This window comes from Bipolaris sorokiniana (assembly GCF_000338995.1).
Source record: "Bipolaris sorokiniana ND90Pr unplaced genomic scaffold COCSAscaffold_12, whole genome shotgun sequence".
Taxonomy (NCBI): domain Eukaryota; kingdom Fungi; phylum Ascomycota; class Dothideomycetes; order Pleosporales; family Pleosporaceae; genus Bipolaris; species Bipolaris sorokiniana.
Genome location: NW_006911906.1, coordinates 359,261 through 379,164, shown reverse-complemented (window position 1 = coordinate 379,164; position 19,904 = coordinate 359,261). Strand labels below are relative to the sequence as shown.

Below are 19,904 nucleotides of genomic sequence, written 5' to 3'. Positions count from 1 at the left end.
GGTGGGTGGATTACATACCGAGGCGTTGAATGGATGTAGTAGGTGCAGGCGGCAGTGCAAGACTGGTGATGACAGACGTCATGGTGGCTGTTGAGCCAGGAACAGGCAGATGTGCACGGTGCGCCAAAGCAGCGGGATGTAATCCATCCTCACCACATCAGCCCACGCAATCGTCAGAATCAGTGATGTCAGCATCAACGGTTATCTTGTAGAAGAAAAGATAAGACTAATACTAGGAAGACATCCAAATTTCTCGGTCTCGAGGTACAAGTGGGGACGTAGTATAGAGTTGTGGATTCCAGCTATTGTGGCGCTAGGAGACAGGGTCTCGGGAGTTGTGGCGCTGCTTTGCGGGGCTACAGGGGTAGGAAAGAGCGCCCACGCGACTTCCCAGAGCGGCACCGCCTAGCAATTGACCGCACTTGACTTTACCTGTCTTTCCTTACCGCGGCGCCCTCGTCTTTGCTCTTCATTCCTTTTTCACTGACCAGCACTCTCCCCTTCTGCTACCTCCCACATTCGAATTACCAGGTAAGCCTGCCTACAACCCTGCCCAGTCGCTGCCTTCCATCCCCTGCTGCCCTGGCTTCTTCACATGCAATTAACGCCGCTGGCGTATGTCAAGCCTGCACTGCGCATACAAGACTGACGACGCACCAGAACCACCGTCACCATGAGTAAATCTCAGTCGCCCTACGATTCCCTGCGCAACATTCCGCAGTACTACGATTACGCGGATTCGCACAACTCAGCCCTCGCCCTTATCCTCGCTCTCCGCCCAGAATGGAAAGACTCAAAGGACACAATTGAGTTTGTCAGGTTCACAGATGGAATCACAAACACGGTATGCATACGTACACACATGCAATTGCTTGTGGCCATGCTCTCGCGACCGCCCCTGCTGCCCCTTTATGTGCGCACGGCTAAGACTACGGTGTAGCTTCTCAAGGCGGTGAACAAGTTACCCGGCCTATCAAAAACCGAAGTCGAAGACGACGCCATCTTGCTGCGCGCATATGGCAAGGACACCGACGTCCTCATAGACCGCGAGAGTAAGTGCATGTCGGTACCATGCTGTACAGCGCTAAAAACAAGGTTCTAGAGGAAGCTCGCTCTCATTCGCTGCTTGCCCGCCATAACCTTGCCCCGGCTCTCTACGCCCGGTTTGAAAATGGTCTCCTATACAAGTTCATTCAAGGCACCGTGTGTACGCCTGCCGACCTGCGTCGGCCAGAAGTATGGCGAGGAGTAGCTCAGAGGTTGGGAGAATGGCATGCCACATTACCTATTTCGAGTATTAGCAGCATATGTCCTGCGCCTGCCCAACTCACTTCGCAAAACAACAAGCGTGAGTCTCTGGCTGCCATGGCCACACTCACACCAGGCAAACCCATTCCGAATCTGTGGACTACTATGCAGAAATGGATCCTTGCCTTGCCGACCAACACCACTGCCCAGTCGGAGAGGAAAGATGAGCTGATGCAGGAACTCGAAAGCCTGATGCAGATACTTGGTGACACGCCAGGAATCGGTGGCTCCAATCCGTTTGTCTTCGCCCATTGCGACCTCCTCTCAGGCAACGTGATCATCGAGCCTTCGCCGTCTTCCGCCTCAGCCTCTCGTCGGTCCAGTGTATCTAGTTGCTCCGACGAGCCTGAGACGGCAGCCTGTGTTTCCTTTATCGACTACGAGTATGCTACGCCTGCACCTGCTTCATTTGACATTGCAAACCACTTTGCCGAATGGGGTGGTTTTGACTGCGACTACAACGCCATGCCCACACGCACCATCCGTCGCGCCTTTCTCCGCGAGTATCTGCGCAGCTTCAGTACCCACCAAAACAAGTCGTACAACGAGTCTGAGCTTGATCAGTTGTTTGAGCAGGTTGACTTGTTCCGTGGTGTTCCTGGTTTCTATTGGGGTATTTGGGCATTGATCCAAGCACAAATCTCGCTCATCGACTTTGACTATGCTAGCTATGCTGAGATTCGACTAGGCGAGTACTTTGCGTGGAAGAAGGCTTACAATGGAGGAAGAGAAGAGAGGAACGAGCGTATGATTCTTAGGGAGAAGATTTGGGCTCAGGAAGAGTAGGTTATGTTCATCTTTCCAGCGACAAGACATGGAGGAAAAACAACGACGAGGTACTGTTGGTTAAAGGCTAGAAGGACCGGACACTCATCATGGGATGAACTCATCATGGGAGGGCGCTGGGGTCGCTCGTCATCTTTCTCTCTTTTTTTTCTTGTTTCCCTCAATCTCTGTTAGAGCACTTACCTTGGTCCTTTCGTTTAAATATCACGCCCCTGATCTTATTTACTACTTATTTAATGTCAAAAGAGAGAGGAATGATGGAAGAAAGAAGAGCAACTCATAATATCATCGTTAGATTCATGTTTTTTATACCTAGAATTTCGTCTTTTTGCATGTTACTATCGATGACAGGTTGTGTAGAGTGCTGATAATGTCAGAGGCAACGAGTTTGTTTACACCCCTTTTTGACCTTTGTAGTTTCTTCATTGCTTCATAGCAAGCGATATGCCTGGTGAATTATTATTAACTATTATTATTATTATTAACTATTATTATTATTATTATTATTAGTTATTAGTTATTATGATTATTATTATTATATATGTTGACTTTCAGACACATCTACATCTTAGAACCAACTTGTCTGAGAAAAACAAGGCATGATAGGATACTAAAGAGTGAAGAAAACAATGCAAGTCACATAGAAAGTGCGAGTGCGTATGAAGATGAAATAATATTTTTCTCATATATATCCGAGAATAACTAGTAGCTAAAAACCAGAAATATATAACGAAATACCGAAATCCAAAACCTCGAAATGGGTATATATATAAACCAAGTCGTAAACTTTTTATTCCCTCTCCATCATTTACCCATTGCAAATAGCCGTATCCCATAAACTTCTATTCCTTGAAAAGCAAAGAAAACCCCTCAGAATCCTCTTCCAAGAAAGGGGAAAAAATGTAACGGAAAAAAAAAGAGGCATTGACATCATTAAAGGGCGATTACTCCAAAGAAATCCCTCAAAATAAAACTCTCACTTTTACGCTTCAACATAAAAAGATTATTCTGCGGCAACAAGCCAATCGACATCACCAAGCCCCATGTTCCCCGGATTGCCGGAATCAAGCGTCACACCGTCAAGATTATACGACTCGCCCACGGCTTCCATGTTGAGCAGCTTATCAAAGTCGCCGTCGTCAAACTCGTTGTTGAGGGGTAAACTTGAAAAGAGCATCTCGTCGTCTTGGTGGTGGTTGATGTTTGAGAAGGCGCTGAGGTCGAAGGCGCTCCATTTGTTCATGTCCGACATGTCATAATGGCTATGATGGTGAGAGTTTGAGGATAGGCCTGCTGTGGCGGTTACCATGGGGCTTTCTTGTGAGATGGTGATGCTGGACATGTGCTCGTGGTCGGAATCCGGGGGTGTGGAAGCGAGGAAGGTTTCGAGGCGGCGGGCGACTTCTTCGTCGGTTACGTTTGGTTCGTTGTTGTGTTTTTCCAGAGCGTACATGTTTGTGGTGCCGTGGTCGGGAGGTGGTGTGAGAGTTGAGGGGCGGACGGTTTGTGATGTTGCCGATGTGATGGCTGTTGATGCTTCGTTAACGAGATCTAGTCGTCGGCCGGCGTCCACGAGTTCTTCTACTGTCCTTGCGGGCGTGCTCTTGGCTACGGGTGAAGTTTGGGTAGCTACGGGGGCAACGTGAATGCCTGCTTTCCGGATTGCAGCCTCAAGGAAGGCTACAGAGTAGTCAGCAGCGGCATAGACATCCCGCAGTTGGCCCATGACGGCCATGCACTGGCAAAAGCCTCGTAAGGAAGATCGTCGTGTTTCCTCTTCTGGCGCCTTGATGTCAAGCAAGTGGATGATAATGGCCGGAAGGAGAACAGTGACACCAGTTGTTGGCAGATACCTGACGAGACCACCTTGTTCAAGCCGCTGAGCAATCGATGTGATTGCTGAAGCTGCACGGCGAACATTGCGGCGTGAAACATCAAGAAGCTCGGGTTCAACGTTGCTCTTCGTTGGAGCGCTCGCTGGGCCACCTTGTGAATTTGGTAAAACCTGGGGCCGATGTAGCGCGGACAATGTAGTGAAAAAGACCATGTGCAACAGTGATCGTGCAAGGTCAATAGCTGGAACACCGCTTGATTTGTCCGTATACTTTGCCTCTTCAGGCAGCTCCGTCACCCATTTCTGGAGATCCTCATCGCATACTTTGACTTCACTCGTCTCAGGATCCAGTTTCTTAGGAAGCAACATCATGGTTGTACGGTCGTTTTGGAGGCCCTGGTTGTTGTTGAGCACGCAGTATTGCTTGGACAGAACGTGCGAGATGCACAAACACAGCCTGGCCTTTTCAATGCACAAGATGGCCAACTGCCGTTGCGCATCCACATCTCTGGCAACACGACAATCCGCTGGAAGGCATGTAACATCGTCTGGCAGAGGCGAAAGCTCGAAATCGTCCAGAGTAAGCATTGGCACATCAAAATCCTCAGTCTTTATTCTTGTAGGTCGGCGCATACCGAGTGCAATAAGCCGATCTCGCATGTAAGTTGACCACCATATTCGCTTCCAAAGCTTGACGCGCTTGCTATCAAGGTTGGTGTTATCAGGGTTTCTGTGCAAGCCGATAGTGTGGGCAATAGACGTTGCAACGCCCATCCAATGCCATGTGTCTTTCTGGTCATCAGGAGTCTCATAGTAGTATGTCAGCAACAGCAGTGCCTGGACCAGCGAAACGCGGTCGGATTCGTAATCGAAGTCGTAGAGAATCTGTCACATGGTTAGCTTAGGGCTCAAATCTCACCAAGCTTGCAGCAGCCCAATTAACATTATCTAGCACGGGGCCGGAATGTCGGCGTACAAGCATGCCGTCCGATTGTTGCGGACCGATTGGGGTACTGCAACACGCCAAGCCGCCTGGTGAAAGAAGGGGGTTTGAACTTACCCTAGTTTTCTGGAAAAAGTCCTTGCGGGCATCCTTGCGAGAAGTATAGCCCGCAGCGCGCAGGTGTTCCATATCAACAAATGCCGATCCTGCAAACATGACTGCTTGAAACAAGATCAAACTGACTTTGCCCTTGCGTTCGTCTCGGCCGTCTACCATGATGAGGAAGTCATGAAGGTCCAATAATGGCATATATGGATGAACAAATTCCACGTAGGCGCGCAGCATCTCACTACGCAGTGTTCCCCTAGGCACGTTCAGGGCACCCTTCTTCTCCAGATATGAAATCTCATCAGGCCCGATTTTGGACGGAAGAGGCTTAATGAATCTCGGAAGTTCGCCAGGCGCAGGCTTCTGCGGTAGGCTCCCGAAGAATGGAGCTCGAGGCTCATTGGAAAATGGTGAAAATGGTAGATTTGGCAGGCTGTTGATCTGCGAGGTAATTGAAAGCCGGCGCCGCATATCCGATATGGACGCAGATGGATTGACACGATGGCCATGGCTTTGGTCTGAGATATGCGTCAGTGCTGTGCACATAAGGTTGTAATAGGTCCCACACACATATCGAGTGAGGAACGTGCTCGTCTCGTCTTGATTCTGCCTCATGTGACGCTCGCGATGTGGCTGGGTTTAGTCCCTGGGAACCGTCTAGAGCGTCACGCGACGCAATTTTACGAGTGGCATTTCCTGAGGAGCTGGTGCTTTCTGTGCCTTGGTCGTCGTCTTTGCTCCATTTCCTATTTCCGGAGTCAGCACGGCGTGCACAGGTCAGAAAAGGCGTAGCGGCAGTTGTTGGCTGCACACGACTGTTGCACAGGCTAGACATGCCGTATGCGGCTAGGCTAGCGGTAGCGACATCTCAGCCGACTTTGCATGCCGGTGCTCACTACGACATTGCATATCGGAGCCGACGATCTCTAACTGCCGCGCAGGTCGCATCCGGTGGGAAATTTGGAAATACCGCATTGAAACAAAATGTGACACTGACTTTTTGCGCCTGCTCTCCGATACAATGCATTCGACTTCATCTAGTCTGCAGTTTGTGCAGGGAGCGCCATGCTCTGTGACATTGCATCGCACCTTGCGAGCTCGACAACACTGACATGCCTTGGAAGCCCTCCTCTTGACCGAACGACCGGTTGTGTGACCATCGAGGCCTGCCTGGGTAGCTTTGCGTTTTGGTGCGTGGATATCACTATGATGGTCGGATGGCGACGCCGAATAGTCAGACATGGTTGCGGAGTGCTTGTCGTCTGGTATATGTATTGCAGGACACGGAGGTATCTGGGGAAAGAAAAAAAGAAAACGTCAAGAAAAGTCCGATCACGCGTGAGGGGTGTCGGGGGCAGGCAAAGATTATAAAGTCGTATTTGGCAAGAGTGGATTACACTGCCAGGGCTAAGCCGCGTGCTAGGACTCACAGACAAGCGGCGCTTCACCTGGTACGATTTGTCCCTCATGACGCCGCCTCCGTCCCCACTGGGGATCGTTAGCTGATACCCCAGTCCCCCAGATGCGGATGACCGGCGCTTTGTCCTTGGCGATTTAGGGTGTCGACGCTGGGGTCGGAAGCCATCGGGACAAAGACCACTCTTGGGACAGAAGGTGTTTGGCAACGTCAGCTGCAAGCCCCAATCCTGAGGTTCGAGCAAAAAAGATACCGCGGTTCATGTTCGCATGCAAAGCCGAGCGTGTGCTTGGTGCCACGCCCTATGACCTGCGGCTTGAGAATGCCAAGTGTTAATTTCTCCCACATGTCAACGAGCAGAACAGCCGTCCCATGCCCACGCCGACCGCATTCTACACGCCGACTGCATTTGACAACACGTGTCGAGTCAGGGTAAAAATGTGGGGTGTGTCTGGTGTCGTTAAGGCACGAATAGTCGCACAAGAGACGAGGGCCGATGCGGGATCATCGTGGTAGGGAGCGGAAATGAACATCCAAGGGTCGGTGGCATTGGTCTACCCAGGACAGACTACTATGACCAAGCCAGACAGCTCTGGATTCCATGGCCGGCGTGCTAGCCGTCTCGGGCGCACGTGAGTTGCATAATAGGCGTCTAAGCAGCGCTGCGCCTTTTTGCTATTTGCTCGCCCAGGTCCATTCCCCCGACGCTGACCCCAATAAAAATCCTGCATTGTGGGCGTTAGCGGGCACGGTGCCTACTTTACACGTACTCTGCTCCTTTGTCTGGTGGGAGCTGACCGCTCCCAGCGACATGCTGGAGCTGACTGTCGAGTAACTAGTGTGTATGTGCGCGATGCAAAAAAAAAAAAGGCGACTACTGATGACGTGAAAGCGGAGGCTAGAATACGGTGGGCGGCCTTGATGCAGTCCATCGGCGTTCGGAGCAAAGGCTCATGTTCTTGTCCAGCAGCTGGGGCGCATTGGACGAACAGGAATGGACGAACGAGTGGAGGATGATCGCAAGCCGCCTCCTGAGACGAGAAATTGCGGGGAGCGCCTTTCCTTCTCGGGGAAGTCTCGGGCGACGCCAACCCGTTGAACAGAAACCCCTTCCATCCTTCCAGATTGCTCCTAGTCGTTTCCCGCTCCGGCACATGCTGCTGCACCTCCTGCATATATATTTTTTTCGTTCGTGATATCGGCGATGTTCCTCCACAGCCTGCTGTCTGAATTATGCATCTTCTGCGGCCCATTCCGAGATACCTGGGATTATCCTTAGACTTAGCAAATTATCCATAAAGAAGATACAGAACGGCAATACTCAAAACTAACCAGCCTAACACGAGCGACAAAGTCCCCTTCAAGTCTCGACACGCTTGGGTTGAATACGCACGTAGGCTATATGACTTGATCTGCAGGGTACCCGGGTACTAAACGTGGTCTGGTCTTTGAGCGCCATGACCGACCGTGGCCGAGGGCTCGGCCGACGACTGTACCACAGCCTGTACCTAGAGTCGCACAAGGCACGAGTAGTAGCCCTTCATCGACGCGGCACTATTGCGCAAGTCGTATTTATGTGACACACACTGCATTGCCCATGGCACCCACATGCCTGCAACAACACGATGACCGGGATACGTTGGGGACGGTAAGCGGTCGAGCGCAAGATCTTGGAACGGACTTGCGGATCCAACCCTCAGCTCCGACTCCGCCTGCCCTGTCGTCCGATCGAAGAAGGGCCGGCCAACGACAATAAACTTCAGAAATCAAGATTCCAGTCCTCACTCACACTTATCGGTGCTTTCAAAGCAATGTTGTGGGGTTGGCCAGGTGCCCCACACACCCCGATAAGAGCCGGACTTTAGGTGCTGACGTAGTCACGGAAAAGTGCTGCAGCCGCTATCCGTGGGCTTCGGAAACACGGGAGTGTCAAACACAAAGTGTGGGGTTATGATTTTGTATTCTAGTGGGCTACAAAATATGACTACTACTATTACTACGTCTTCTATAGCTTCGATGTACCCTGCGGCCTTTCCAAAGCCTTCGTTTTTGCCTGGAAGTTCTTCACCAACTGTCGGATTCCAAGATCCAGCATAACATCCTCAGAACCACCCGGAATCCTAATACCTGGAACCTCGCGGTATATTCCTATCATTTATGTTAATCATTTCCCAAGTGATTCTGACTTAGTAACCACTTACTCTCAACCAACTCTCCTTGTCCCGACTTTGTGTAGCCATTTCCTCCAAAGAGCAGTTGTGCCGTTTGTGCACACTCATTCAGAACGATACCGCTTTGCGCCTTGACCATAGCTGTCAAGCCTCCCAGCTCGATATCCGCCTTCGCTTTGGGCAAGTGTACCATTTGGTAAACGAAGCTTTCCACCCATGTCCATTGGGATTCCAGCAAAGCACCAGCTTTAGCAAGGCGGTGTCGAACCACGGCTTGGTTGATCAGCGGCTGGCCAAAAGCTTCGCGTTTGATCACGTATTCCATTGCTGCGGCAAGAGCAACACGAGCTTGACGGGTTGCGCCAATGGCAATGGAGAGGCGCTCATGATTGAAGTTGGTCATTCTGTAAGCCATGCAGTCAGCCGTAGAACACACGCAATGTCACAATGTCATGCTTACATGTACTTCATGCCCATTCCCTCCTCTCCAATGAGGTTCTCCACAGGCACTTTGACGTCGTCGAGCTCGATAAATGTCGTTCCCGCAGAAACCTGCCCTCCGACTTTGAGTCGGCGCATGTTTACTCCCGGATATCCCTTCAGAGGCACAACCAGCATCGACAAGCCTGTTGGTCCTGGTCCACCGGTCCTCACAGCCATGGTAGCGTACTCAGACCAAATACCATTTGTAATCCACTTCTTGGTGCCGTTGACAATGTAGTGTTTTCCATCCGGTGTCTTTGTAGCTGTTGTGGTGATGTTTGCGACATCTGATCCAGCTTCGGGTTCGGTAATCGCAATGCAAGCCCGCTTCTTGGCCGTCAATAGTTCTGGTAGGAAGCGCTCCTGTAGCTGTTTATTTCCGTATTTGTAGATAGGCGGCACGCCAAACGACATGCCCGTTGTGAGGGAGCCCGGGGGTCCTGCAAGGCCAGATCGAGCCATCTGGCATTTCCGTTAGCTACCTTCAAAGCACCACTTTAGAAACAGGTCTCTCTATTTGTACCTCATCAGCGTAAATCATGGTGTGAATATAGTCCCACTCTTCAACCTTCACCACACCGAGAATATCATGGATCCCCAGCTTCTTCAGCCACTCCACCGGCAGAGGCGCTGGAAGCGTGGGTACCAGCATGTTCGCCTTTGCAAACGTCTCAAAGACATGTTCCGGCACCGTCTCGGCCGTGTCCCACTCCAGCGCCTTCTCAAGCAAATTCTTCTCCACAAACGCGCGACACGCCTTTTGCCATCTCAGATGCGTCTCCTTGTAGTATGGGGATGGAAGCCCAACAATGTACGGCGGCTCGGAAAAGGGGACAAATGCAGTGGCGGACATGGTGCCGGGTTGATTGCAGACAAAATTCAAACTAAAATTTGGGTCGTTAATGTAAATGGCAGGCCGTTTCCCGTGTGCATGTTGGTCGCGCTGCGTCGTTTACGAACGACGCGTGCTTATGCGTTCGGGGAGCGGGGAGAGTCTGGGGTAATTTCGGATGAGCCGAGGTTCCCCAGAATCTGACACAGCTTATGCGATGTCTTGGACCGACGACGAATCAGCGTTGCATGGCCTACCCCTCACGACTGCACATGTAAGAAACAAGAACAATATTAAGGGGGGTATTTACTCATGATTATAGATTAGTATACTTAGCTACTGTACATGTTCGGTACCAATACCCGGCCTGTGGGACAGCCCTACCAAGCTGCTGTGACAACCCTGCCCTTGCCACTGCCCTCGCATGTGATTGTTAGTCTGAATCAAGGCTCAAATGTCATTGATTTTACTCTCGCAACTATATCCACATACAGACCACTCACTAAGAAATAGGCGGGCCCGTCCCTTATTCATGTACTGGATGGAGACAATTGTTCAGATACAATCAAATAACATATGCATACGGAGAATTTGAATTGTACAACGATAGCTATGTATCGGCGCAGATATCCATGAAATTGAAGAGAAGTTAAACAGAAATTTTTACAGGAGTAGGATTCTATAAGCTACATCTCTGATAGACTACAGTACAGACGTATATGCTACCATGGCCGTAGCTGCTGGAATGAACATTTTGCTCACTCATTCACAGGATGACAGTACTAAAGCCCACTTACTTAGTAATTAAGCCTCGGAGTAAAGGGATTAGGCCCCTTAGTGTTTAGGAAGCGACCATATCGGGTCAACCTCCTACGCGAGGGGTGAATGATGGAAAACTCCTAATCTTCCTCAATCTCGCCTTCCTCGCTTCCACTACGGAGAGCGCGATCTTCTTCTTCCTTCTTGGACGACGGTTCAGGGGCGGGGGTCTTGGACTTGCGGTCCGCACCACGGGGAGAGTAGCGTGCACGCTGAGAAAAGTTAGTCGTTTCCTGTCAAATGTAACACTGCTTGTTTACATACCTTGGTCTCTCGATCGCGCCTACTAGAACTTTCTTCGCTGTCGCGACGGCGTCTGGTCGAGGAAGTGCGGCCACCGCTGTCCCCGTAGTCGAGCAGACTAACAGTCGCCTCACGAGGGTCGGCTCTACTAACGTAAGATCGTTCACGCTCCACTTCACGCTCGCGGCGCTCACGACCATAATGATCTCCAATAGAGCCTCGACGAGAGCGCTCATATCGATCATCATCTCGGCGGTCGCGACGCGGAAGAGGAGACAGGCCCGTGCTGTCGCTGTTTCTGTAGCGCGCCTCCCTATCTTGCACTGCTCGTCGACGCTCTGCAGCGTAAGGGTCATGTTCAGGTGAGCGAGTGCGTGTACGATGATGGCGGTGAGAGTCAGAATGTCCGCTGCGATACTCACGATCTCGATCACGTCTATCCCTGTCACGGTCGCGATCATCGCGCCTGCTCCTATCCCGACGATCATTCTCCTTGTCCTTCAATCGGGAGATGTACTTATCGAACGCCGATTCGCGTAGTGTATCTGATTTCAGTGCGCGGTATTCGTCTGTCTTCTCAACACGGGGACGTACCACTTCCCAGTCATCTGATACTGACACTGGTGGATCAAGGTGCTTGATAACAGAGCGAAGCTTGTCTACGGCGTAGCGCTCGTTGGACTCCTCGTCTCGTCGTTCTTCTTCCTCGCGTTTCTTCACTTTGTTGAGGACGTAGTTGTAGATACTGTGCATGGACTGTTCGTCAATATCAGCTGTGCGAGGATCTTTTCGCATGACAGTTAGGAATTCTTCCACAGGAGTCGATGTGGTAACCTCGAATCGTTGTTGCTAGGGCTATAGTTAGCGGTGGATTGCATGTCAGTGTAGAGCTAGACTTACCTCTAGTACATCCAAGGCCCGTCGGCGGAGGGTACGGAATTTGCTCTCTTCTTCTTCGAGAGCATCGCGGAACAGATCAAGAGGAGACGATCCGCTTTGTCCAAGCATAGCCGTGTAACGGGCATCCTCTTGGACCAGCTCATGAATATTTTTCCATTTGCTGCCAGCACGTAACGCGCCTTTGTGCCTGAGTTCACCAAGTAGCTCTATGAACGCATCGCGGTTCTTGCGCTCGACACGGCGCTTGATGCGTCGCTCGGCCTGAACTCGATCGTTGTGCTCGCGCTGGAGCTGCCTGATATGCTTCTCAAACTGATCGAGGACATCTAGGCGAGTCAAAGTCTTGAACTTTTCACTCTTGAACTCCTCGTTGCGCTCCAGCTTTTCCTCAGCCGTGTGCCAGCGAGTAAAAGGCTCCAGATCCAGTGCCTGTAGCAGACCCATGACTTGGTCGAGTGCGGATTCTCTGCTCGCTTCCTCTTCTTCCTCATGCGCCTTTTTGAGAGAGATGATGTATTCCTCGAACAGGGTCCTTCGCTCATTGTCGTCCTTGGCAGAGCGGAAAATGGTCTCGTCTTCGATAATGGGAAGAGCAGTCTTCCAGCGGGTGTAGTATTTGATCTCTGGGTGCGAACGCAGCATAGCAGTGAAATCAGAGCGTAGTTTGGCCTGGCGATCCTGCTCCTTGAGCTTTTCCTGGGCGCGCAAATCTTCGCAATATTTCCGGAAGGCCTCCTCGCGCTTCTCAGGCTCTGGTATGGCGCGCCAGTTAGGATCATGAATACCAGCACGCACAGCCTGCTGCCACGACCAGTCAGGCTGAACCTTGATCTGTTTGAGCACCTTGATGAAAGCAGCCTCGGCCTCGTGGGGCGTGGAAAACTGAAGCTCGGTTCCTGCCGTGAAACTAATGTTGGGTCGATCGCCGGCGAAGCCAGACTCGCGATCCCGGTCTCTATCGTCGCGACGGTCATGGCGGTCAGGACGGTACTCGTCGCGTTCGGGGCGTCTGTTCTCGTACGACGGCGCATTCGAGGGTGGACCCCCCGCCCAGCTAGAGGGACCAACTGGGGGAGGTCGCTGAGGCGGCAGGCTCTGCCTCATCTGGTCGATTTTCTGCTGAACAACATCGGGAACAGTCCACGTTGTCTGCTTGGTCTCAATATGCGCAAAGTATCGCTTGCCATCTGCCCAGTGGGCTGCCCAGCCGGTGCCAGGGAGTGCGCGCTAGTCAAACAATTAGCTACCAATCAACTAAAGAGTCCATGGGAAATATTCTACCTCAACATCATCTTTCAGCTCGTCGGGCTTCTCCCACGTGGTGAGCTTCGTGGTCGTGTTGTAGTAGTATTCCCTGCCATCTGGAGTTTTAGTACTTGTCCAAGTGGAGCCAGGCGGCGCCATTGGAGGCGGATATCCATTCATTGCGGTGAGACTGCGGCGAGAGGTGATGGAGTGTCGCGCGTGTGCGTGTCGTCGAGCTGGGTTGCGAAGGAGCTGTGGAAACAACTTATTGCTGCACGGACCTTGTGGCTAGCGCGGGTTACTGGGACCCCTAGCTCAGGCACCGGATTCACGTGCCCTCTCTACTATTCACTTCGACGTAGCCATGGCTGCAGATACGGCCGAAGCGCAGCCGCGTCAAAGCCTCGAATTCGTCGAGAGCTCTGTGCTGGAAGCGGTTGTTCCTGCAAAGTCCGAAATCGATATCAAAACCGCCATCGAGTCTTGGGATGGTGCGGGACATGATGATGATGGGTCCATTCTACCTTTTCTGGAGCAGCGACAGGTGCTTCTCCTTGGTATGTCTCGCCAGCTTACCATTCAATACATGTCTCTTACTCATGCATAGGCTTTTAGATGAACTACTAGCTGTATATGTCGTCTTTCGAACACCACTGTTGGAAGACTCTATTCTCAAGGGATATCTTGAAAGGTTGGTGGTCAATGTAGAAGCATTCGCCTTCAGCACTGCTCCCCCACCTGAGCAAGACCCCAAATCAGGAACCCCAAAGGAACTCATTTATTCTGGTACCATCAAGTCTTCAGATGAGCCTAGCATTGTGTGCCATAATGAGGGTGATAATGGCCATACTTTTGTCATCTGGAAGGTTGATATCTTCATTGGTAAGGTCTGTAGATTACCAAGTATTCGCAGTATCTGATTTCAAATAGCCCGTCCTCAAGGCAGATTTCATAAGCCCGCAGTTTACTTCCAACCTACGGCTTCCTTCAAGCCTGCAGAAAACCCCAAAGAAGATGCACTGGAAGACGATTATCTCCCAAGCCGCGTGCCCACACCACTGAACCTACTTCAGTCATTCGACAACGACCCTACTCTCGTCGGTGTTCACCCCCGGCTTTCGGCCATGCGCATCAGCAAAGTCACACCGAGTGCTCCTGTTGCAAGAGAAATGGTCCGCCCTATCCAGAATGGCCAAAAGCCTATATTCAGGGTGCTTCCACCGCTCATATGGAGAGTAAGATATTCAAGACTCCATGCATCAGTGAATGATCTGTCTTTGATCGCTTCCTTGGACCTAGAAGTCGCCCAGTTCGCTACATACGACGTTAGAATCAAGAATGTTAAGCTGGCATTACATGGCGGCAAAACCAAAGAGCTGAGCACGGAACAAGACGCGACAGTTAGCCACAAGCCTGGCGACCAATTGACATACCTGTACAAGATTATGCCAGATCTTGCCCCTGATGGAACTCCATCACTTGGAACTAAGGGCCACTATCTGATCCTCAACGTTGAGGCCAATGTCACCATGTCTAGCGATTGCCGGCCGGACATTGCAATTGAATGGAAGACACCCGTCGATCTTGCATCTGAACAAGCATCTGGCCATGTCAAGGCTTTTCACCGTCCCACCAGCTCTATGAGTCAAACGACAAACGTATCTAATCCGGATGCTCTTGTTGGGTCCGATTCTCAAGATCAGCACGGGCATGTACTCTCGAGTAACGAGGTGAATGTCACACTTACGATTTCTGGGCCACCTAGCATTCAAGTTGGCGAGATCTTTACATGGGACGTATTCATTGTCAACCGATCCGATAAAACGCGAAGGCTGGCAATCTTGGTCATTGTAAAGCGACCAAGAGATGTTGAGAAGAAGCATAGATCACATCCGTCTACATCATCCGTAGGCGGTCCCCGTGTAGAAACAGGAGAGCTACTTGCAACAGCTGTCACGGATGAGAATGTTGTTTATGCCAAGCAAAAGAATACAAGGACAGAGACGGCAGATTTGATATGTTTGACGACGGACATACGCGTAGGGTAAGTAAACGTAAGCTGACTGGCTGCGAACCGAGGATACTAATTGCACACAGACAACTCTCGCCTGGGTCTTGCTATACGGCTGATATCAAGTTGCTCGCGCTCACTGCGGGTGTATTGTCGGTCGAGTCCATACGGGTAGTGGATCTGGTCACCAACGAAGCTGTAGACATCCGCGACTTGCCCAGTGTTGTTGCTGTGGCACCATGAGTCTGTTCTAGAAGCCATTATACCCAGGTCGTCTTTCCAGGCATTATTGAAGATTGAATGGATTGTGGAGTTTCCCCCGTTCTTGAATGCATGTCTGTAGCAGCCCCTGATGCTAATTGTGAAGTTGGTGAATGCCAGGATCACTTCCCCCTCTCAGCAGATGAGCCGAGATATCCGAGTACTGTGTCGGGTTATACCGTGGAACCTTGTGTGAATAGACGGTGAAGCATCAGATGCACATAGGCATTGAATAGAATTTCGTAGAACGAGCCCGCAGCCTTTCGGAACTGGCTGGTTCCAGTTGATGCCTGTCCCTTGGTCTATGAAAGCTGTCATTGGTCGCGGCGCGTGAAACTCTCCGCCACTGCACCATGATCATTCGTGCATCAACCCCAGGCAAGCTGCGCCTTCTACCCCCTCATACTGGTAGACTGCTCTTCTGCTCACAAAAGCATCCTTATCCGCTTACAGCCTTCCCAGCCTGTGCCATACAGCCTTGAGAGATAGAAGAGGGTCACTTATCGCTCCACACGGACCTTCGGCTGCGGTTCAGTAACGTCATCGGGCGCCATCTGCGAGCAACGCTACACCTAGAGCTTTTTCACAGGACCCAGCACTTACCATGAACAGCACCAGACACAGACTGCTTTACCAGCTAAACAGTCGCTGGATCTACGGAAAGATTGTGAGCGACACTGCCGACAACCGCCTGACCATCTACTGACAGCGAACAGCCGCTGCTCCATTCGATTGTCTTTCTTTTGCAAATGGCTGCCGTGAGTCTGCTCACGCGCAAGTACAACCAGTACTATGCAGCGCGACCAGTCCTCACTACCATGATTACCAACGCCGTATGTGCCCTCCTCCGCTCCCCGTAAGACTTGTGCGCATTGCGAGCCCCGTGTCGCACACAGTCGCCCCTCCGAACCATGCGACTGCTGCATCTATTTCGACATCAATCTCGAATACATACACAAGGAATACACAAAGCAGGAACTAACAGTGATACCAGGTGTTGGGTGGTATTGCGGATACAGTAGCGCAAACACTGACTGCTGTGCGAGAGCGCGCCGTTCGCAAGAAGGGCGGCCCAGGCAAGGACGACTTCCTGGCGATTGAGATTCACGACCTTGACAAGCGCAACCCCTTCAACGAGAACGATCTCATTCCCGATTCGAAGAAACTGCCGCCGCCCTTTGATTTCGAGCGCACCACCAGGTTCATGTCGTACGGTTTCCTCATGTCGCCCATCCAGCACAGGTGGTTCAGGTTCCTGTCCGCCACATTCCCCGTCACAAAGACTGCTACATGGATTCCGGCGTTGAAGCGCGTGGCTTTTGACCAGTTCCTGTTTGCTCCAGCTGGTCTGGCTGCATTCTTTACCTTTATGACAATTGCCGAGGGCGGCGGTAAGCGAGCTGTGCAGCGCAAGTTCCAGGATGTCTATGTGCCTGCGCTCAAGGCCAACTACATGGTCTGGCCAGCAGTGCAAATCATCAACTTCCGTGTCATGCCCATTCAATACCAAATTGTGAGTTGCCCGGCCTCGAAAGACCCAGGCGAGACTAACACTTTGTCAGCCTTTTGTATCCAGTGTGGGTATTGCCTGGACTGCTTACCTTTCCTTGACCAACTCCGCCGAAGACGCCTAAGTCTCTCCTACTACACAAACAGACTTCCCTTGTACAACTATCATGGATACACATAAGCCAGATCATGAAGATCTTGGTTTGCTGCCCTTGACCTTTTTGTGCATCTCTACAATTGAATGGGCATTTGCGCGGCGTTGGGTCTGTCGATCTTTTGTTCAGAGGAGCTAGGGTTTGCGTGTACAACTGTCAACTAGATCAGAATGAAATGCTATTTCCATTGTATTGTACTGTTGGTTTAACATGAGGGTATTTCGTAATGACTTTGTTTAGTTTGAAACATTAATGACACTCGGGACCGTCAATGTACCACCGGAGGGCGAAAGGAAATGCTAGGAGCTGCAAGCTCTTGTAGCTACTGCCCTCCGAAACCAGCCGTCACTCTCGGCCGCGGGGGAGGGAAGCCTCACTCGCGCGTTCTGCATAGTACAAGGACAGCTAAAACATTTTACTTTGGCTAATAAGGCTGGGTTTTAGTCACACCAGATTTCTTTTTGTGGTTCGATAAGGAGCAAGAAGCTTTGCATGCAGGAGAGAAGGAACTTGTGGACTGACTGCCCCGCTGCAACCACCCCCACCAAGCTTAGCTACATACTACCACCCAGACCAAACACCACCCGTTTCTTTCCTCCTCCTCCTTTTTCTTCTTCCTTAATTCACATCTTCTCCTGTAAGTGAGCTCTCAAAACAATGCACATTACTAATTGTGCCCAAATTCAAATAGCTTAAGAGTAAGAGCTTCACTGACGCGCCATTGCAGTACACCCCTACACACGTCATGTCTCTCTCCAACAAGCTATCGATCGCCGACGTCGATCTGAAGGACAAGCGCGTCCTGATTCGAGTAAGTGAATCTCGTGATCTTTTGTACAATTCAGAGGTCACATCTAATCCTGACGACCTCTAGGTCGACTTCAACGTCCCTCTGGACGCCGACAAGAACATCACCAACAACCAGCGCATAGTCGGCGCACTTCCCACAATTAAGCACGCCATCGACAATGGCGCTAAAGCCGTCATCCTCATGTCCCACCTTGGCCGACCAGACGGCAAGCCAAACGCAAAATACAGCCTCAAGCCGGTTGTTGCCGAGCTGGAGAAGCTCCTTGGCAAGAGCGTCACCTTTACTGACGACTGCGTTGGCAAGTCGGTCGAGGATACCGTCAACAGCGCTAGCGGTGGCCAGGTCATCCTACTAGAGAACCTACGCTTCCACGCTGAGGAAGAGGGTAGCTACAAGGACGATGAGGGCAAGAAGCAAAAGGTAGACAAGAGCAAGGTCGACGAGTTCAGGAAAGGCTTAACTGCTCTGGGTGATGTCTACATCAGTGAGTGATACAATGAGTGCGTCGGTAGAAACACAAAGCTGATCATCCACAGACGACGCTTTCGGTACTGCTCACCGTGCGCACAGCTCCATGGTCGGTGTCGACCTTCCACAAAAGGCCTCTGGCTTCCTTGTCAAGAAGGAGCTTGATTACTTCGCAAAAGCACTCGAGGAGCCCAAGCGACCTTTCCTCGCCATTCTTGGTGGTGCAAAGGTCTCTGACAAGATCCAATTGATCGACAACCTGCTTGGCAAGGTCAACAGCCTGATCATCTGCGGAGGCATGTCCTTCACCTTCAAGAAGACTCTTGAGGGCGTCAAGATTGGTGACAGCTTATTCGATGAGGCTGGCAGCAAGACCGTCAAGGACCTTGTCGAGAAGGCGAAGAAGAACAATGTCAAGATTGTGCTGCCTGTCGACTACATCACCGCCGATAAGTTTGACAAGAACGCCAACACTGGCTACGCCGAGGATAAGGATGGCATTCCAGATGGCTGGATGGGTCTCGACTGTGGAGAGAAGTCGATCAAGCTCTACAAGGAGGCCATCGATGAGGCGCAAACTATCCTCTGGAATGGTCCTGCTGGTGTGTTCGAGTTCGACAAATTTGCCGCTGGTACTAAGGCGACACTTGATGCCGCTGTTGACGCTGCGCAGAGCGGCAAGATTGTCATCATCGGTGGTGGTGACACCGCTACTGTGGCGGCCAAGTACGGTGTAGAAGACAAGCTCTCCCACGTCTCAACCGGAGGCGGCGCGTCGCTTGAGCTGCTCGAGGGCAAGGACCTGCCCGGTGTCTCCGCCCTGTCAAGTAAGTAAAACAGTCACTCAAAGAGGTGAATGGTGGCTCAAGAACAGGGAAGGTATATCTTCGAAGTTATGATGATGTAGCTATATGGCTCCTTGTGGTTTCAATATTGATGAACCATGCTTCGATTGCCATCTTTTTGTTTGTAGCTTTAGACATGCTATGATGCCTTTTGTGATATGCCCTGGCCGCTCAGACCGTGTCGTACTGCACTCTCTATTGACCACCATCGCCGCTTCCCGGTGGAATGCTATCGTGTCGTAACATCGTGGTAGTGTGTTGGTCATTTGCCCAGCTTCTTCAGCTCCTCCCTGTATGCTGTCAGCTTCAGCGCTACGCAATATCAAACATGGCCTTCTTACCTCAGCTGCACAGCGAAATCATCGTTCGTGTCATCATCATCCCAGCTCTCCTCCCATAGGTGTGTGTTGCCGTTAGGGATCTGGGTCTCCTCCTCTGTCCAGTCTGGCCCTGCCGTTAGCTAATCCTGTAGCCAACTTATCTTGCTGCCCTACCTTCGACAGGAAAGTCCTCAAACTCGTCGTCTTCCTCGAGTTGTGTCGCGGGCTTCTTCTCCGGTGCCAGCGGTTGCTCGCCGTTCTTTGAGTCGTTGGTCACGGCCTTCTTCATATCGTTGCTTCCTTGTGCTGAGCCGGACATTGTGCTGATTATATGTAGGGCGATTGGGGCTGCAAAATAATCTAGAAGGATCTGGATCGATGGGGAGGGATGTATTGGTGTTTGTACTTCCGTAGGCTTGGTAGTCGTCGCGGCTC

The 19,904-nt window shown here is 51.3% G+C and overlaps 9 protein-coding genes across 9 annotated transcripts; 4 read left to right on the top strand and 5 right to left on the bottom strand.

Annotated features, from left to right (window-relative positions):
* The first annotated feature begins 418 nt into the window (after window positions 1–418).
* COCSADRAFT_148119 (uncharacterized protein) lies at window positions 419–2,498 on the top strand. Its single transcript, XM_007704578.1, has 4 exons — window positions 419–531; window positions 661–844; window positions 941–1,052; window positions 1,103–2,498. Exons 2-4 carry the CDS (start codon window positions 674–676, stop codon window positions 2,092–2,094), a joined length of 1,275 nt encoding a protein of 424 aa, XP_007702768.1. The 5' UTR covers window positions 419–531; window positions 661–673; the 3' UTR covers window positions 2,095–2,498.
* A 251-nt stretch (window positions 2,499–2,749) lies between these two features.
* Window positions 2,750–6,334, bottom strand: COCSADRAFT_201838 (uncharacterized protein). Its single transcript, XM_007704577.1, has 4 exons — window positions 5,977–6,334; window positions 5,550–5,725; window positions 4,989–5,497; window positions 2,750–4,813 (listed from the first exon to the last, which is right to left on the bottom strand). The coding sequence occupies exons 1-4, from the start codon at window positions 6,219–6,221 to the stop codon at window positions 3,098–3,100; spliced, it is 2,646 nt and encodes an 881-aa protein (XP_007702767.1). The 5' UTR covers window positions 6,222–6,334; the 3' UTR covers window positions 2,750–3,097.
* A 752-nt stretch (window positions 6,335–7,086) lies between these two features.
* On the bottom strand, window positions 7,087–7,755 carry COCSADRAFT_201837 (uncharacterized protein). The gene is made up of 2 exons (XM_007704576.1): window positions 7,718–7,755; window positions 7,087–7,670 (listed from the first exon to the last, which is right to left on the bottom strand). Exon 2 carries the CDS (start codon window positions 7,647–7,649, stop codon window positions 7,152–7,154), a length of 498 nt encoding a protein of 165 aa, XP_007702766.1. The 5' UTR covers window positions 7,650–7,670; window positions 7,718–7,755; the 3' UTR covers window positions 7,087–7,151.
* Window positions 7,756–8,337: 582 nt separating this feature from the next.
* COCSADRAFT_39136 (uncharacterized protein) lies at window positions 8,338–10,023 on the bottom strand. Its single transcript, XM_007704388.1, has 4 exons — window positions 9,574–10,023; window positions 9,028–9,512; window positions 8,598–8,971; window positions 8,338–8,544 (listed from the first exon to the last, which is right to left on the bottom strand). The coding sequence occupies exons 1-4, from the start codon at window positions 9,901–9,903 to the stop codon at window positions 8,402–8,404; spliced, it is 1,332 nt and encodes a 443-aa protein (XP_007702578.1). The 5' UTR covers window positions 9,904–10,023; the 3' UTR covers window positions 8,338–8,401.
* Window positions 10,024–10,538: 515 nt separating this feature from the next.
* COCSADRAFT_183449 (uncharacterized protein) lies at window positions 10,539–13,319 on the bottom strand. Its single transcript, XM_007704575.1, has 4 exons — window positions 13,126–13,319; window positions 11,845–13,071; window positions 10,966–11,793; window positions 10,539–10,913 (listed from the first exon to the last, which is right to left on the bottom strand). Exons 1-4 carry the CDS (start codon window positions 13,267–13,269, stop codon window positions 10,782–10,784), a joined length of 2,331 nt encoding a protein of 776 aa, XP_007702765.1. The 5' UTR covers window positions 13,270–13,319; the 3' UTR covers window positions 10,539–10,781.
* A 127-nt stretch (window positions 13,320–13,446) lies between these two features.
* On the top strand, window positions 13,447–15,522 carry COCSADRAFT_123017 (uncharacterized protein). The gene is made up of 4 exons (XM_007704574.1): window positions 13,447–13,646; window positions 13,705–13,971; window positions 14,020–15,133; window positions 15,187–15,522. Exons 1-4 carry the CDS (start codon window positions 13,454–13,456, stop codon window positions 15,341–15,343), a joined length of 1,731 nt encoding a protein of 576 aa, XP_007702764.1. The 5' UTR covers window positions 13,447–13,453; the 3' UTR covers window positions 15,344–15,522.
* Window positions 15,523–15,741: 219 nt separating this feature from the next.
* COCSADRAFT_39133 (uncharacterized protein) lies at window positions 15,742–17,239 on the top strand. The gene is made up of 4 exons (XM_007704387.1): window positions 15,742–16,028; window positions 16,078–16,194; window positions 16,356–16,874; window positions 16,924–17,239. Exons 1-4 carry the CDS (start codon window positions 15,966–15,968, stop codon window positions 16,993–16,995), a joined length of 771 nt encoding a protein of 256 aa, XP_007702577.1. The 5' UTR covers window positions 15,742–15,965; the 3' UTR covers window positions 16,996–17,239.
* Window positions 17,240–17,770: 531 nt separating this feature from the next.
* COCSADRAFT_344235 (uncharacterized protein) lies at window positions 17,771–19,289 on the top strand (the record flags this gene model as incomplete). The annotated part of the gene is made up of 3 exons (XM_007704573.1): window positions 17,771–17,836; window positions 17,900–18,320; window positions 18,373–19,289. 3 exons carry the CDS (start codon window positions 17,771–17,773, stop codon window positions 19,137–19,139), a joined length of 1,254 nt encoding a protein of 417 aa, XP_007702763.1. The 3' UTR covers window positions 19,140–19,289.
* A 122-nt stretch (window positions 19,290–19,411) lies between these two features.
* Window positions 19,412–19,788, bottom strand: COCSADRAFT_96666 (uncharacterized protein; the record flags this gene model as incomplete). The annotated part of the gene is made up of 3 exons (XM_007704572.1): window positions 19,412–19,439; window positions 19,491–19,599; window positions 19,644–19,788. 3 exons carry the CDS (start codon window positions 19,786–19,788, stop codon window positions 19,412–19,414), a joined length of 282 nt encoding a protein of 93 aa, XP_007702762.1.
* Window positions 19,789–19,904: the final 116 nt, after the last annotated feature.

Excerpts from the sequence above, each read along its gene's own strand:
- COCSADRAFT_201837 (XM_007704576.1), bottom strand. The coding sequence starts at position 7,649 with ATGGGCCGCAGAAGATGCATAATTCAGACAGCAGGCTGTGGAGGAACA.
- COCSADRAFT_148119 (XM_007704578.1), top strand. The coding sequence starts at position 674 with ATGAGTAAATCTCAGTCGCCCTACGATTCCCTGCGCAACATTCCGCAG. Across the intron at positions 845-940 it reads CAGATGGAATCACAAACACG|CTTCTCAAGGCGGTGAACAA; the intron begins GTATGCATACGT and ends ACTACGGTGTAG. Across the intron at positions 1,053-1,102 it reads CGTCCTCATAGACCGCGAGA|AGGAAGCTCGCTCTCATTCG; the intron begins GTAAGTGCATGT and ends ACAAGGTTCTAG.
- COCSADRAFT_123017 (XM_007704574.1), top strand. The coding sequence starts at position 13,454 with ATGGCTGCAGATACGGCCGAAGCGCAGCCGCGTCAAAGCCTCGAATTC. Across the intron at positions 13,972-14,019 it reads GAAGGTTGATATCTTCATTG|CCCGTCCTCAAGGCAGATTT; the intron begins GTAAGGTCTGTA and ends GATTTCAAATAG. Across the intron at positions 15,134-15,186 it reads ACGACGGACATACGCGTAGG|ACAACTCTCGCCTGGGTCTT; the intron begins GTAAGTAAACGT and ends AATTGCACACAG.
- COCSADRAFT_183449 (XM_007704575.1), bottom strand. The coding sequence starts at position 13,269 with ATGAATGGATATCCGCCTCCAATGGCGCCGCCTGGCTCCACTTGGACA. Across the intron at positions 11,794-11,844 it reads GGGCCTTGGATGTACTAGAG|CAACAACGATTCGAGGTTAC; the intron begins GTAAGTCTAGCT and ends CTATAGCCCTAG. Across the intron at positions 10,914-10,965 it reads GGCGCGATCGAGAGACCAAG|CGTGCACGCTACTCTCCCCG; the intron begins GTATGTAAACAA and ends AACTTTTCTCAG.
- COCSADRAFT_39133 (XM_007704387.1), top strand. The coding sequence starts at position 15,966 with ATGAACAGCACCAGACACAGACTGCTTTACCAGCTAAACAGTCGCTGG. Across the intron at positions 16,029-16,077 it reads GCTGGATCTACGGAAAGATT|CCGCTGCTCCATTCGATTGT; the intron begins GTGAGCGACACT and ends GACAGCGAACAG. Across the intron at positions 16,875-16,923 it reads TGCCCATTCAATACCAAATT|CCTTTTGTATCCAGTGTGGG; the intron begins GTGAGTTGCCCG and ends ACACTTTGTCAG.
- COCSADRAFT_39136 (XM_007704388.1), bottom strand. The coding sequence starts at position 9,903 with ATGTCCGCCACTGCATTTGTCCCCTTTTCCGAGCCGCCGTACATTGTT. Across the intron at positions 8,972-9,027 it reads GGAATGGGCATGAAGTACAT|AATGACCAACTTCAATCATG; the intron begins GTAAGCATGACA and ends CATGGCTTACAG. Across the intron at positions 8,545-8,597 it reads ACAAGGAGAGTTGGTTGAGA|GAATATACCGCGAGGTTCCA; the intron begins GTAAGTGGTTAC and ends CATAAATGATAG.
- COCSADRAFT_201838 (XM_007704577.1), bottom strand. The coding sequence starts at position 6,221 with ATGTCTGACTATTCGGCGTCGCCATCCGACCATCATAGTGATATCCAC. Across the intron at positions 5,726-5,976 it reads TCGGAGAGCAGGCGCAAAAA|GAAATGGAGCAAAGACGACG; the intron begins GTCAGTGTCACA and ends CTCCGGAAATAG. Across the intron at positions 4,814-4,988 it reads ACTTTTTCCAGAAAACTAGG|ATTCTCTACGACTTCGATTA; the intron begins GTAAGTTCAAAC and ends ACCATGTGACAG.